We start from the raw sequence: 13,448 nt of genomic DNA, 5'->3' as shown, positions 1-13,448 counted from the left end.
CCCATTTGCAGTGTTGGTGCAGACCTGGCCCTAGGCTTAGCTGAAGGCTTCCTGTGGAGGCTCCAGGTAGGACTGCTCTCCTTGACAGACAGGAGTTCAGCCCTGATTCGGGATGCTTCGCTGCTCAGCAAGAAGACATGTGCTACTTCCTTATACTGCATCAAACACATCTATGTAGACATGAGGATAACACAAGCAGTCATTTCATCTCCTTAAAGTCACACAGATGAAGTTGTGCTCATTTTCACCCAAGGCTTGTTCTTTTCCCACTCAATCACCTGTCCATTAGAACCCTATTTACTCATATACTGCCTATACCAAGAGGACTGGCTGGCACATTGTCAGGTTGCCAAATGGAAGCAGAAAACAGAAAGAGGTAATCATATCCTATATTAAGACACAGGTCTGATCAGCACCATTCCATTTGCTTGTTTGCTATTGCTATTTATGGCCTTCTTTAACTCTGTATGTAATCATGTGTAGGAAGGGTTACAGGCATAGAAATTAACTAAACATGAATTCAGAACAGGAAGGAGAATTATCCTCTCGTCTTTTATGGCACTAGACATTGTGAGTTTGTTAGGGATTCAAGATATTTTCAGAAATAGAGAAATGCTCTTCAGGTACAGCCACTGTGTTCTAATCAGTATCCAGAAGAAGGAAACAGATGGAATAGCACAAGGAAAACTGGGTAGATAGCACCTGTCTTTGTCCATTTCGATTATGATCATTGATTACCACAGACAGAGTAGCCTAAACATGCCCCAGTGATTCTCTTAATTCCTGAGCCTGGAGGTTGGAGAGCAGAGTGTGAGCTGGCGGAACTCTGGGGAGGGGCCTCCTCTGGCTCTCATTTAAACTTCACCTAGCAGAGAAAGAAAGCTCTATTCTCTTCCTCTTCTTCATGGGTACTCCCTCCTCCATCATGGCAGTCTGCCCTCATTCCCTAATCCATCCTTTGACCTCCCAAAGCCCCCATTGACTTGTGGCGATATCATTTCAGCATACCTGCTGTTTGAGGAAGATACAAATTCTGAGTCCCAGTGGTGTCTGAGCATTTCCCAGAACTGGGGCAAAGTGTGGATCTACAGACGCACAACTCTGCTGAGGTGATCGGGACAATTTATGAAACAAAAATTACCAACTGAAAACAATGACCTCAATGTGATGAAATACACAAAAAAGGAATAAAAAAGGAAATCATTGAACTCACAACGAGCAAGAATTATGACATAAACTTCGCCATGCACTTTGAATGCCCAAAGGTTATAGAATTATGTCCCCAGATGTTGGAAAGTGCTTTGAACCTAGAATTACCCCAATAATGAGAGCAAAAGATGGGCCTTTTAGAACTCACTCAAAACTATCCATAAAGTCACTGCTCAACCATTTTGCTGATAAGAAAGTGGTACACATTTTAAAAAATAGATAAAAGAAAGCAATAAACAAAAAGTCTCGGGGCTGGGGATATAGCCTAGTGGCAAGAGTGCCTGCCTCGGATACACGAGGCCCTAGGTTCGATTCCCCAGCACCACATATACAGAAAACGGCCAGAAGCAGCGCTGTGGCTCAAGTGGCAGAGTGCTAGCCTTGAGCGGGAAGAAGCCAGGGACAGTGCTCAGGCCCTGAGTCCAAGGCCCAGGACTGGCCAAAAAAAAAAAAAAAAAAAAAACCAGAAAAAAAAAAAGTCTCTAAATTTCAAGAATACATGAATTGAGCTTTAAAAAATTAATGGAGTAACATCCTTCTGAGATTCTGTTATGCTGGACAACTTATATATTTAAGATAATAAGGATTATAGAAAATGAGAACTTATGAATATTATCTGTACCAAGCATTTTTGGAAAAACATAATATGCCTGGACTCATTCACACATGAGTTCATATCAATCTTAAGGACAAAAGGCTCACACTGGAAGATCTGAAGAAGACAGAGGAGTCGCACGTGGCACCTGTTCAGACTCTTTGTAGGCATTTGAGCTGGGATTTGAATACTCAAGGGCACGAGGGCACTTCTTTAGCCACCCTTTCTCAGTGGACCAACCAGCATCTCAGATTTTCATTCCAGGCAGTGGCACTGGAGATGCAATTCCAGACCCAGTGTTGACTTACATGCTGCTCTGCTCGCACATCCTCAAAAGCATTCACCATTACTTGAGCCACTTAAAAGCATCCATCTTGTGTTCCCTTCTGCTCTTGCCCTCACCCCATCTCCTCAGCTCTGGACTTTCTGCTCCAAGTCATGACCTTGCTATTGAGCCTGAGTGTGGTGATTATTCATGGTGTCCTTCTGGGTACACAGTGGTCCCCAAAGCACTAGGGCATAAACGGTTGGGAATTGCTTACACCTTTGGCTGCTATGAGAAAGCAGCTCCAGTCCATTTCTTCTTCTTTCCTTTTCATACAAAGCCACCCTACATACACTCAAAATTGCATCTTTTGGTGTGACTGTAATTATGCCCCTTGGCTCATTCATCCTGTTCATGTTTTCTGGGTTCCCACAAGTGGGCCATGCCATCCACTTCCCAAAACTCGAGGTGCTGTAGTTAAGATCTGACATTTCCCCTGAAGGGCTGGGCATTAAAGGCTTGGCCTTCAGTTTGGTGCTTTCAGAGGATGGTGGAAACATTTAAGAGGAGAAGGTTCAACCCCTTGAGCATACGCCCTTGGAGGGAATTATGGGTCATGCTCTCTTTATCTCTTCTGCTTCCTGGCCAGGATGTGTGCATCTTTTCTCTATTATGAATTTCCCATGATGCCTCACCATTGGCTCAAAAGCTACAACCACCCATAGACTAAAACCTCTAAATCTTTGCTTTAGTTTGCACTAAAGCAAACCGCATTTTAAGGTGATTCATCTCAGGTATTTTGTTATAGGAAAGGAGAGCTGACAAAAAACAAAGAATAATAAGCCTTAACCACACACTCTAAGCCAACAATGGAAAACAAATAGTTGAGGGTAAACATGTCTGTTTATTAGATATCTTGAATTACATATGAGTTGTAGACACATCTGTGTGACACATAATGCTACAATTTCCCCTAACAAATGGACACTTATTATGGAAGATTATGAGAGAACACTTAATCATAATTCATTATAAACATAAATAAATAGACTTCTATTTTTTTGTGTTCTAGTACTGGGGTTGTCCCTTAGCTTTTTTGCTCAAGTTTGGCACTCTACCATTTGAGCCACAGTTTCACTTCTGGCTTTTTGCTGGTTACTTGGAGATAAGAGTCTCAATGAACTTCCTTGGCCAATCTGGCTTCAAACTGAAATGCTCAGATCTCAGCCTCCTGAATAGCTAGGATTACAGGAATGAACCAGTGGTACCTGGCAGCACACGTAAATATATTTATTTAGATGGAAACTTATCGCTTGCTCCTATAATTTAGTCAGTCATTTTAAACAGTGAATAATAAGTAAAACAAAACACGACTATATAAAATAATAAATAACACAATAAATGTTCATGCTATAAAATAAAGTTCTGCAAGGATAAACTGAGTGTCATCTTCTTTTAGCAGACCAAATGACTAATAAGAGCTGTTGTGTTATGACTGAAAGCTATGTAGTTATTGCTGACTTTGTAGCTAGCATAGAGAAGTTGTGCAGAAGAACAGAAATAAGCTGAAAGTATCTCTACATGTTTGGCTCTTGAGATAGCAATGCTGAGACTTAATAGTTCATGCCACAAAACCTGTGCAGAAATGGACTTTCTCTTTTAGGGTGAGGAGAGTTTGCCAAGAAATGAAATAGTCATAGTTGGTTTATCACAGATAAGGAAGAGAAAGGGATGGTCTGCCACAAACTGTGGGCCCCCATGCCCGGTTCTCCCCGTCAAAACAGCCCCGCTGCCACCAGCTGCTACGGTGCCCTCCTCATTCACATCCACCAAGGCTTGATGGAACACATCCGAAACAAAGAGATCGTTCTGCTCTGACATTCCCGAGAAGTCGGCCTGGCCTTTGCTGAAGGCATCCTCTATGCCCATGCTTTGCAAAATGGGTTTGAGCTCATAACGCTCTTCTAGTTTGAACTGAGGTAGGTACACTTCCACGTCATCTTCAGCAATGATGTCAGTGCTGATCCACTTGCTGAGATTCTCATAATTTATCTCACTTTCCACCTGCAAATTAAAAGGACGAAACAAAAGATCCAATGAGTTTGGAGAAGGAAAGAAAACAATCCCAAATTTAATGTCACGGCTCCACTGAGCTCTGAGAAATTGCCAATAATTTCCTAATGCATTAGGTATTCATCTCATGAAAAGTTGATGGAAGTCTAGAAGTTTAAAACTATTGGTTTTGGGATGGGGATATGGCCTAGTGGCAAGAGTGCTCGCCTCATATACATGAAGCCCTGGGTTCAATTCCCCAGCACCACATATACAGAAAATGGTCAGAAGTGGCACTGTGGCTCAAGTGGCAGAGTGCTAGCCTTGAGCAAAAAGAAGCCAGGAACGGTGCTCAGACCCTGAGTTCAAGCCTCAGGACTGGCCAAAAAATAAAAAAATAAAAAATAAATAAAACTATTGATTTTGATGCCTTACCAACTCTATACTAGAGGATGCATCAGGAAGGAACACAAACATGCTGACATCTCCAGAGTATGGGATTTCTAGAACTTGAGTACGGATACCCTCTATGTATCCAATGTTGAGATTCTCCCGCAAATACATCATCTGCACAGATACTGTTTGAGTCTAAAGGTATAGAGAAGGCAAAAACAAAAACTAATTTTAAGAGATTTGTAAGATGTAAGTGAGAATGAATTGTCCTTCAGTCTTGAAATGTGTTCTCCTAGAGTCAACAGATTAATCAAAATATTTGCATTTCTTTAGGGTGAGTATACAAAGTTTGTTTTTTTTCCTCAATTATATTCATTATCTAATAAGATGAATCATCATGTTATGAGTACCACTGAAATTTTTGCTCTGTACCTACTATGGGATAGAAACTCTGGTAAATCTCACTGAATACATAACAACAACCTTTCAAATTGGATATTAATTATGGTATCCTAGCACTTCAGAGGGAACACAGGAGATGGGGAAGATCACACCTTGTCAGTGGTAGAGCCAATATTGAATCTAGACACGTGTAATGATAAAGTCTCTGGTCTTCACCTCTACACATATCACCTCTTAGGGCATTACTGGGTAATAGTCAATAGCTTGAAAGAGTCAGTACCCAACATGCATAAGTTATAACTAGCAAGTCAGGTAGGAGAATCTGGTGGATGTCTCTTATTTTCTGCCTTGTCTAAGGCCTTAGATACATATTGGAAAAATGATTCTCTTAGTTTTTCATACCGAGCTCACATGGAAAGGATAAAGTCCATTTAGTTTCTTCTCAAATGGCGTTTTCCACCTTCCTTTGAAGTAGATAGCATTCACCAGAACCATTTTGGTCTGTTCATCTACAGAACCTTTAGGCAACAGGTCTGGAATTTTGCCTACAGAAAACACAATGTATGTTTAGGCCTTGTAATCAAGAAGGTATGCTTTTTTGATTCAAGGAATCATCAAACTCAGAATCTACATTTGCCAAATTACAGAGAATAGCCTTCCAGTTCCATTTTTCCCCCTTTGGATTTGCATACAACATCTGTAAAATTAGAACAGGTTTCACAGAAGGTTTGTCAAATTCTAGATAAAATGAAAAAAAAAAATAATTACAGTTAAAAAAGTAAAATGACTGTCGCATCTGAAAAAGAGATTTGTCACTTCCATGAGACAAATTTGCTCAGAGTTTTTAAGTTCCCTGAATAATATTGAGTTCAGAAGAAAGTGAGACGGTTTCTTCATAGACATGGCAAATGCATTCTCTGTGTGTTACTTGGTCCTTCTACAATCTGGTTTACATGGCTTATGGATCCGAAAAATGAATGATGTTTTCTCAAAACATTTATAAGTTTGCATGAACATAAACTAGGAAGAGTACAGGTACAATAGACAAGAGAGGAAGAATTATCCTGGATTGTGCTTAGAGTGCAGAAGGAGACCTTCAAAATCGGTGGTGAAACAATGTACAAAGTACCATGACAACACAGGAAAGAGAGTAAAGGAGAGAGTCAGCCATGGTTCTCAGAAACAATGACCTGTGAGCATCGTCATTTTAAAACATGGTTTAGGAGAAAGGTTACTTTTAATGAGCCTCTGATCTTCAGTATTGTAACCTCTAAGTGCATTATTTTATGAATCCTCAGCACTTCTGAACTGCACTACAAAGTCTCTGATAGCAGCACTTGACATTTTTATCTCCCGTTCTGCGCACAATGGCTGCCACTGACTGGAAACGAGGCAGAGTAATTTATGACATAAATATACCTCAGAGTTTTAGAAAAATCGTACTGCAAAGAACTGTACCCAATTCCCTAAAGTTGAACCATGTTTTGGTGAAAATAAATGGCTATTAATAGTAGTAATGATGGTGATAATTAATATCACCACATACTATGGGCTATTTGTTGACTGAATGAATGAACTCAATAGTAGTGAGTAAATAATATATTTAATTTGAGTTCATGTAAAAAAGATAAAGGGGAACAGATATCTATGAAAGATTCCAAAAGAACTTGGCTACAGCATAGCTCTGAGCGGTAAAGGAAAAGATTTTAAATAACTCCATTAATTTTCCCTCCATTGCCAATATTCTTGTAGTTCACATCAAATACTCAACTCAAAGCCAAACCTCTTTTCTCTTTGCTTGTATCCACACAGAGTTACAATTATCTCCATACTGCTACTTCCTGTGTTTGATAGTTTCTGCCTCTTTTTTTAAAAAATATTTTGTACTATAATAATATCTAAGAATAAGAATAGTTAAGTACTGAAAGTCAGTCTTCTAACAATGGCCTCATCTATTTTTCTACAAAAAAAAAAATAAGAAAAATGTGGAAAAAGTGGGTGGGGAGGGATGGAGAAGAAGGTTGAAAGGGGCCAAGTTGATCAAGATGCATTGTATTCATTCATAAGCTGCTTTGTTAAGTGGCAACTCCTTTGTACAACTATGCAAATGTGTCTTTAAAAAAAAAGACACATTGCACTCACAATATGACTTGTGGAATTGAGACCCTTTGTGCAACTACCTTAAAAAGAAGAAAATAATTTTTAAAATCCTAAACAAATGATTCTGTTAAATGAGAATACGGATCTGTCAACCAGATAACTCTTTCTAAAGGTATGAGAGCTAATTTCAAGGATGGCTAACGATGCATCAGAGTTCTGTAAGTAAAGAGAGGAAAGTAAATCCATTCCTTGATTTTTACCATCAGTTTGAGTATTGACCCAGGAATTAATCCTTTGTCTCGCTTCTTCTGGACATTCTTGGAAGTCTACCGCCTGCGGTTCACTGGAATAATATTTCTTACAGTCTTCCTTGTATTCCTTTAAAGTAAGAAAATGTCAAATGTTACACACACTATAGAGCCAACAAGACAAGGGATTTGTAGCTTACAGCTTCCAGTCATGGCGAGGAGGCAGGAGGTAGCGGTTGGATGGGAGGTGTCTATGTAGGGGCTGAGGGGGAACGATGGCAGATTCCCAGTTCTCAGTTATCTCCCTTCCTACCATGTTTGCCCCATCTCCAACTGCCTCTTGCATTCTTTGCTGTCTAGATGCAGAGTAACAATGCAAATACGTTTGCCATGGGGAAGGGAGGCTGTGGAAAGCACCCGACTTAGTACTCTGTAGTGTGACACCTGTGACAGCTACAGAAGAAACTAACAGGGACCATGGCCGTAGGAGGCCAACTTCAGGGAGCCCGAGCCTAAGTTTGACTCTCCTTGGATGAATTCTTCTTGTGAAGGTGATCTCATTGGTAGTTTGCACACCGTCCCCCACCCTGACCCCCAATTCAGTCACAGGCTTCCCTTACTTTCGTGAGTCTTGATGACTTGTCTTCAAACAGCTTACTAGCACTGTCCAATATATAACCTTCTTTGCACGCGTTGATGGCGGAGATGAGCGCATGGAAAGATGAGTGGACTTTGTCTCTTGCTTGTGCCTGAATCAGGAAGAGAGAATTCCCTTTTTATAACAAAAGACCACTAAACAAGACATCCCTTAAGCAACGAGCCCTTCCCTACAACACGACAGTAAAATGTCCTTACCCATCTCTCTACATACCTAGCTGTGCCAGATATACTAAACTAATGGTGAAACTCATTTCGTAATCTACAAGTATCTTAAATCATGATATGGTACACCTTGGAAATATAGTTTCATTTGTCAGTGATGAAACTCTCATTAAGCTAGGGGAAATATTACCTAACCAAGTTCATGTACCTGCTGTAAGACCCTAGGTTACAAAGTAGCCTATGCTGTGTGAAATCCAGGCTTTAGAGAATGGGAACCCGATGCTCAGCCAGGCAGCCGCAAGCTCTGTGAGAGACAGGCCCATCACGGCTGCAGTGGGCTGGAGCAGAGGACAAAGCCCTCCAGGCTCCCAGGACACTTGGCACAACGTCCACTTCCTCCGTCATGCGATTCACCGGTCAATATGTGGCTGGAGAATTGCTGTGCCCAGGAAGGAAATTAAGGGCCACATCTCCACACAATCTAATCACAAGCATGACTATGAAAGCTAGTTATGAATAGAAATACATCCGGACCGTAACCCAGTTCTTACGATGTAGATGTGTGGCTGATATTAAGGAAATATGTGTTTGAGATAGATGATGATACCAGATAGACAGACAGATAGACAGACTGATTGACTGATTGGAGACCCAGTGACTTCTCATGCAGTCATGAGGTCTGACCTTCAACCTCAGTTACTCCCCATCCTCCTTCCTCTTGATGTTGTCATTCACACACGTGAATTCTAATATCCTCTGCTACCGTACAGAACAATTTAACAACACATTCCACGTATTTCTAATGACAGAGAGATGATAGAATTTATTTAAAAAAAAAAGACTGGGCTCAGAACTCGTCAAGTCTGGACTCTACCTGGCTCTGCCTTTGCTATTGGCTGACCTTAGGATTACTTCGCAGCCCCAATCTTACTTGTCTTCCCTTTTCTGTGGAGAAATTCTTCTAATGGAGGGAATTGTACTAGGTACCTTCCCTGTCTCACACTATGGTTTTTTGAAACAACAGATTCTAGAAAAGCAAATGTAAGAACAAATGAGCCGGGTACCTGTAAAATAGCATTGGGATAAGTTCCCTTCTGTATCTGTTGCATGAAGTCACAGCCAGTGGAGTTTTCGGGGGTTTTGGGGGTGACATCATAGCCAGCAACTTTGTCAAAGTGAAGCACCTAGAATCACAATCAGAGAATGGTGACCCTGAACTAGAGGTACTTGTGGACAGTCCTGTGTCGTGCTCCCTGCCTTGTGTGCATGAAGAACGACACAAGTTCCTCTTCCTATAGGATATGGAATCATCAACAACATAGAGATTTTTCTTATAGGAATCCACATGAGATATACATTGCATTCTCTGCAGATTTACACCATCTGCTTCTTTCTATTTCTTTGTATTTCTGTTATCTTCTATTGTACAAAGGAATTGCCATTTAACAAAGCAGTGTGTGAATACAGTGCATCTTGCAACATTCTTACCCATTCCTCCTTCTCCTTCTCTCTGTCTCTCTCTCTTTCTTTCTTTCTTTCTTTCTTCCTTATTCTTCCCTCTTTCTTCTTCTTCCTCCTTCTCCCTCCCTCCCTTCTTTCTTTCTTTAAATAGAACTGTACCACCTTTTCCATCTGTACCAACTCCCCCCAAGATGGTCCATTCAACTCCTAGTTTTCTAAACAGCAAAATAAGTTTGTCGTTCACAGAATAAACCTCAGAGGATATTGTATTATGTGATTAAATCTGAGATGTTTTTATTTAAAAGCACCATGTCACTGGTATTTACTATAATTATAGCTAATGCTACTGAGTATTTTAAATAATAATTCCAGTCTTTAAACTTGTCTTTCAAGTTTTTCATCTTCATTTCCATTTTACACACAGAAAAACAGAGTTAGCAGGGCTCAGTGTCTCATACATTGGAGAAGTAGCAAAGTCATGGCTCAGACACTGACAGGTTTTTCTTTGAAGGCAAGAAACATCTCTTTCCTTTTGTTTTGGGAAGCAAAATAGTCATTTAATTTTAAAATCTGCTTATGCCACAGAGTTATAAGAATATGCAAAATCCTTACAAAATCTCAAGTTCTCTGAGTACTTTTCAGATGCAGAAGAGCTGCCTTCTGCCAGGAATGACCAATGGGTTGAATTTTTTTTCCTTTAGTATCAAAATCAAGTCTTTAAACAATCCAGAACGCCCCCATTGAGCATTTACCCTCAACTATATTGTCTCTGATTATTTACATTTAAAAACATTAAATTTTGGTGTTTTCTAAGGTCATCAATGCAGCTAGCCGCCTTGGTTCTTTCAAGGGAGACAACGTAAAGGGAAGGAATGTTTCAAAACACTGCTGCTATCGGAGTTGAGCAACTGAGTTTGTTGTAAGCCTGGATGTTTAAACAGCCACCAGTACAGAGGGTGATCTGTCCATCCCTTGTCCTTCTGCAGGGAGATTGGCCAATGTCCTCCCTGTGAAACTTCATACTTCAAGGGAGGCCCACCTCAAGTGGGTCACTGTGTTCTGGACAAGGTTGTATTTATACTCAGCTAGAATTCTCATGGGAAACCAGAAACCAGCCACTGGCATTTTGGTGTGACCAAAATCACAGTGCATTTACTCTTAATGTTGTATGCTTGGGGCTGCAAAGGAATCTTAATTATATGCTGTCCACATGGGAATGTTAAATGTGCTCAGTGAATCTCCTGGGTACACGGCATTGCACAACGGAAGCAGTTCAGCAGTCTGAGCAAGGATCCACTCAGCCAGGAAGACGGCAGAGGCCTTGGCACAGACATCTCGGACGATGCTTTTCCACACCCTGTCCACCTTGGTCTTGAAGACTGGCCATAGAGAATGCAAAGCCCCATTGTGTGGACATGACTGGCCGCACAGTCAGGGTAGTGACTCCCAGGGCATTTCTGGGAGTGGACTGGACACACAGCCATAGTATATTTGTTCTCTTCAAATTAGGAGGAAGCCTTCCTAGGCTTGAGGAACAAACAAAACACAGTGGCAGGTAGATAGGAGGAACCAATGAAGGCCTTCAGATAGGTGTTTAAATCACACTGCCAATATTCACATCTGTTCAGATTTTTTTTTTTTGTAAAACCAAGTGGCATAAAGTGTGGAAACTACTCAGCGTAAGAAGTACGAGCCCTGGCCAGGTATGATGACTCATGCCTGTAATGTAGCTCTTTGGAAGGGTGAGATTGGGAGAATTTATTCAAGGCCAGTTTGGGGGGAAAATGTCCATGAGACCTATTTCAATGAATAAAAACTGTCATGGTAATACACATCTATCATCCCAGCTCTTCAGGAAGCATAAATAGGAGAATTACAGCCAGCCAGGGGAAAACAACAGAGCACATTTAAATAAATAATAACCCAAAAAGGTTCAGGGCATGACTCAAATGTCTCCCTAGCAAGCAAAAGGCCAACAATTCAAGCCACAGTGCCATCCTTACCCCACAAACAAAAGTATGAACATGACATTATTATCGTATATTCAGGAGTGGGGTTTTTTGTGGTTGTTGTTTCTTGAGACAAAGTCTCTCTATGTGGCCTGGACTGACCTCAAAGTTGCAATCTTCCTGCCTCAGCCCCCTGAACTGATGCATCGCTATTTTCAGGCTAGTAGGCTAATCCACTCAGCTATGCCTTCTACTGTCTACAGCTGAGATGTCCATTGGTTTGGTTGGTTTAGAGATTTCAGTCTAAGGAATTGATGTTGTAAGGGCTGGTACACTGTCAGCACTCTGTGATAGCTGGTTCTTTAGAGTCAGGATGAACTGAGTATAAATCACACAAGCGCAGTTCCCTAACAGGAATCTCCCAGTCCTCGCAGAGCTTTGGTAACGCAAGCTTACCCGGGCTATCTGTTCCTCAGTGTTGCCCCTAGCACCTAGGCAGAGCATGGCCATGGTGGACGAAATGCTCAGTGGCGAGAAGATGATATTCTCGGTGGGGCTCGTATTCAGCAGATGCTTGAAGAAATTGAGGGCAAAGATGGTGTTTGCTACGTAAAGATCTTCCATTGTCTCAATCTAGAAGAAAAAAGGAGGAAGGGGAAAAAAACAGTTCTGAATGATGGGATTGCATTTTGGATAAGATCCATAGAATAATATTGGCATCTTCCGCTCTAACAAGAATGTTTCTAAACACTTTCTTGTACTAATCATCCTCACTGAAATGCTGTTAGGGAAGAGCTGCTGTGCATATTGACCAAGGAACAAACTGTTACTCCAGAGAGTGACCCCTGTCACTCCACAGCAAGGGGCAGGAGTGGGAATCTAGTAAGCCACCTCTAGCCCAAACTTTTGCCTCTTTGCTACACCACTTGCACACACATACTCTCTCTCTCTCTCTCCTTCCTTCTCCTCTCTCCCTCTCCCTCCACCTCTTCTCTCTCTCTTACTCTCTCACACACACATTCGAACGTATATTAAATGTACACATGTTCTTCTGGGCTCCTGTTGAGGCAATCAATCTGCTTTCAAGTTTCCTGCTTCTAGAACTGCTTGGACTTAGGTTCAAGGGTCAGCTCTTTTACTAAGCTACTGTGCACGCCATACTTACCATAGTCTTGCTACAGAAAAAGAACTTCCTACATTGGGGAGTTTGTTACAGGGGCCCTATGTGTTACCCCGACTCACAAGTGGGAAGTCAGAGCCAGGACAGCCTGCAGGGACAACAACAGGTAGATGAGAAAGGACACCTTACCACTCACTGGAAAATAAATGACAGCTACACCTTCCGTGACCTAAGGCTGTGTGACTGGATGATGTTTGGTCAAACCCAAGCGTGTGTGTGTGTGTGTGTGTGTGTGTGTGTGTGTGTGTGTGTGTGTGAAAGAGAGCACCTGTGACTGGCAAATTATCCTATTTTTAATTGCATGTATTCCCTTTATCACAGTTTAAAACATACCTTACAATTAGAAAAATGCATAAATATACCCAATGACACGATGGGCATCATCTCTGTAGATGTAACAATGGCTTCGAAGAGCAGCCCAGGAGGAGCCCCGTGGGCAGAGGCACGCCCGCAGCTGTGGGGCTCACTGCCTCCTACCACGGTCCTACCTCGCTGGGGGAGAGAGCTCCCCCACCAAAGAGCATCCTGCAGGAACCCTGGATTGATTACTAAGCCCTCCCTTTTCATGAAAGTGATCAGCATTCGCACCAAAATTTGTTATTGGAAATACGATCCAGATAGCATTGTGTCAAGATAACAGTAGTCGATAGGTCCCTGAACTTCTACCCCTTTCCACATGTCTGTTCATTTCATCTTCGTGGTCTCCACAAGAAGTGAGGTGTGGTTATTGGTTTGGTAGATTACATCCCCAAGCTCCTCAAAGCTAAGGAGC

The 13,448-nt window shown here is 41.6% G+C and overlaps 1 protein-coding gene across 1 annotated transcript; it reads right to left on the bottom strand.

The window, feature by feature from the left end:
* Window positions 1-3,728: 3,728 nt before the first annotated feature.
* Window positions 3,729-12,120, bottom strand: Serpinb2 (serpin family B member 2). Its single transcript, XM_048363518.1, has 7 exons — window positions 11,953-12,120; window positions 9,151-9,270; window positions 7,885-8,013; window positions 7,277-7,394; window positions 5,319-5,461; window positions 4,557-4,709; window positions 3,729-4,133 (listed from the first exon to the last, which is right to left on the bottom strand). Exons 1-7 carry the CDS (start codon window positions 12,118-12,120, stop codon window positions 3,729-3,731), a joined length of 1,236 nt encoding a protein of 411 aa, XP_048219475.1.
* Between the last annotated feature and the right edge of the window lie 1,328 nt (window positions 12,121-13,448).

Source organism: Perognathus longimembris, chromosome 15 (genome assembly GCF_023159225.1).
Source record: "Perognathus longimembris pacificus isolate PPM17 chromosome 15, ASM2315922v1, whole genome shotgun sequence".
Taxonomy (NCBI): domain Eukaryota; kingdom Metazoa; phylum Chordata; class Mammalia; order Rodentia; family Heteromyidae; genus Perognathus; species Perognathus longimembris.
Note: the sequence above shows the minus strand (reverse complement) of the source record. Positions and strands in the feature narration are given on the sequence as shown.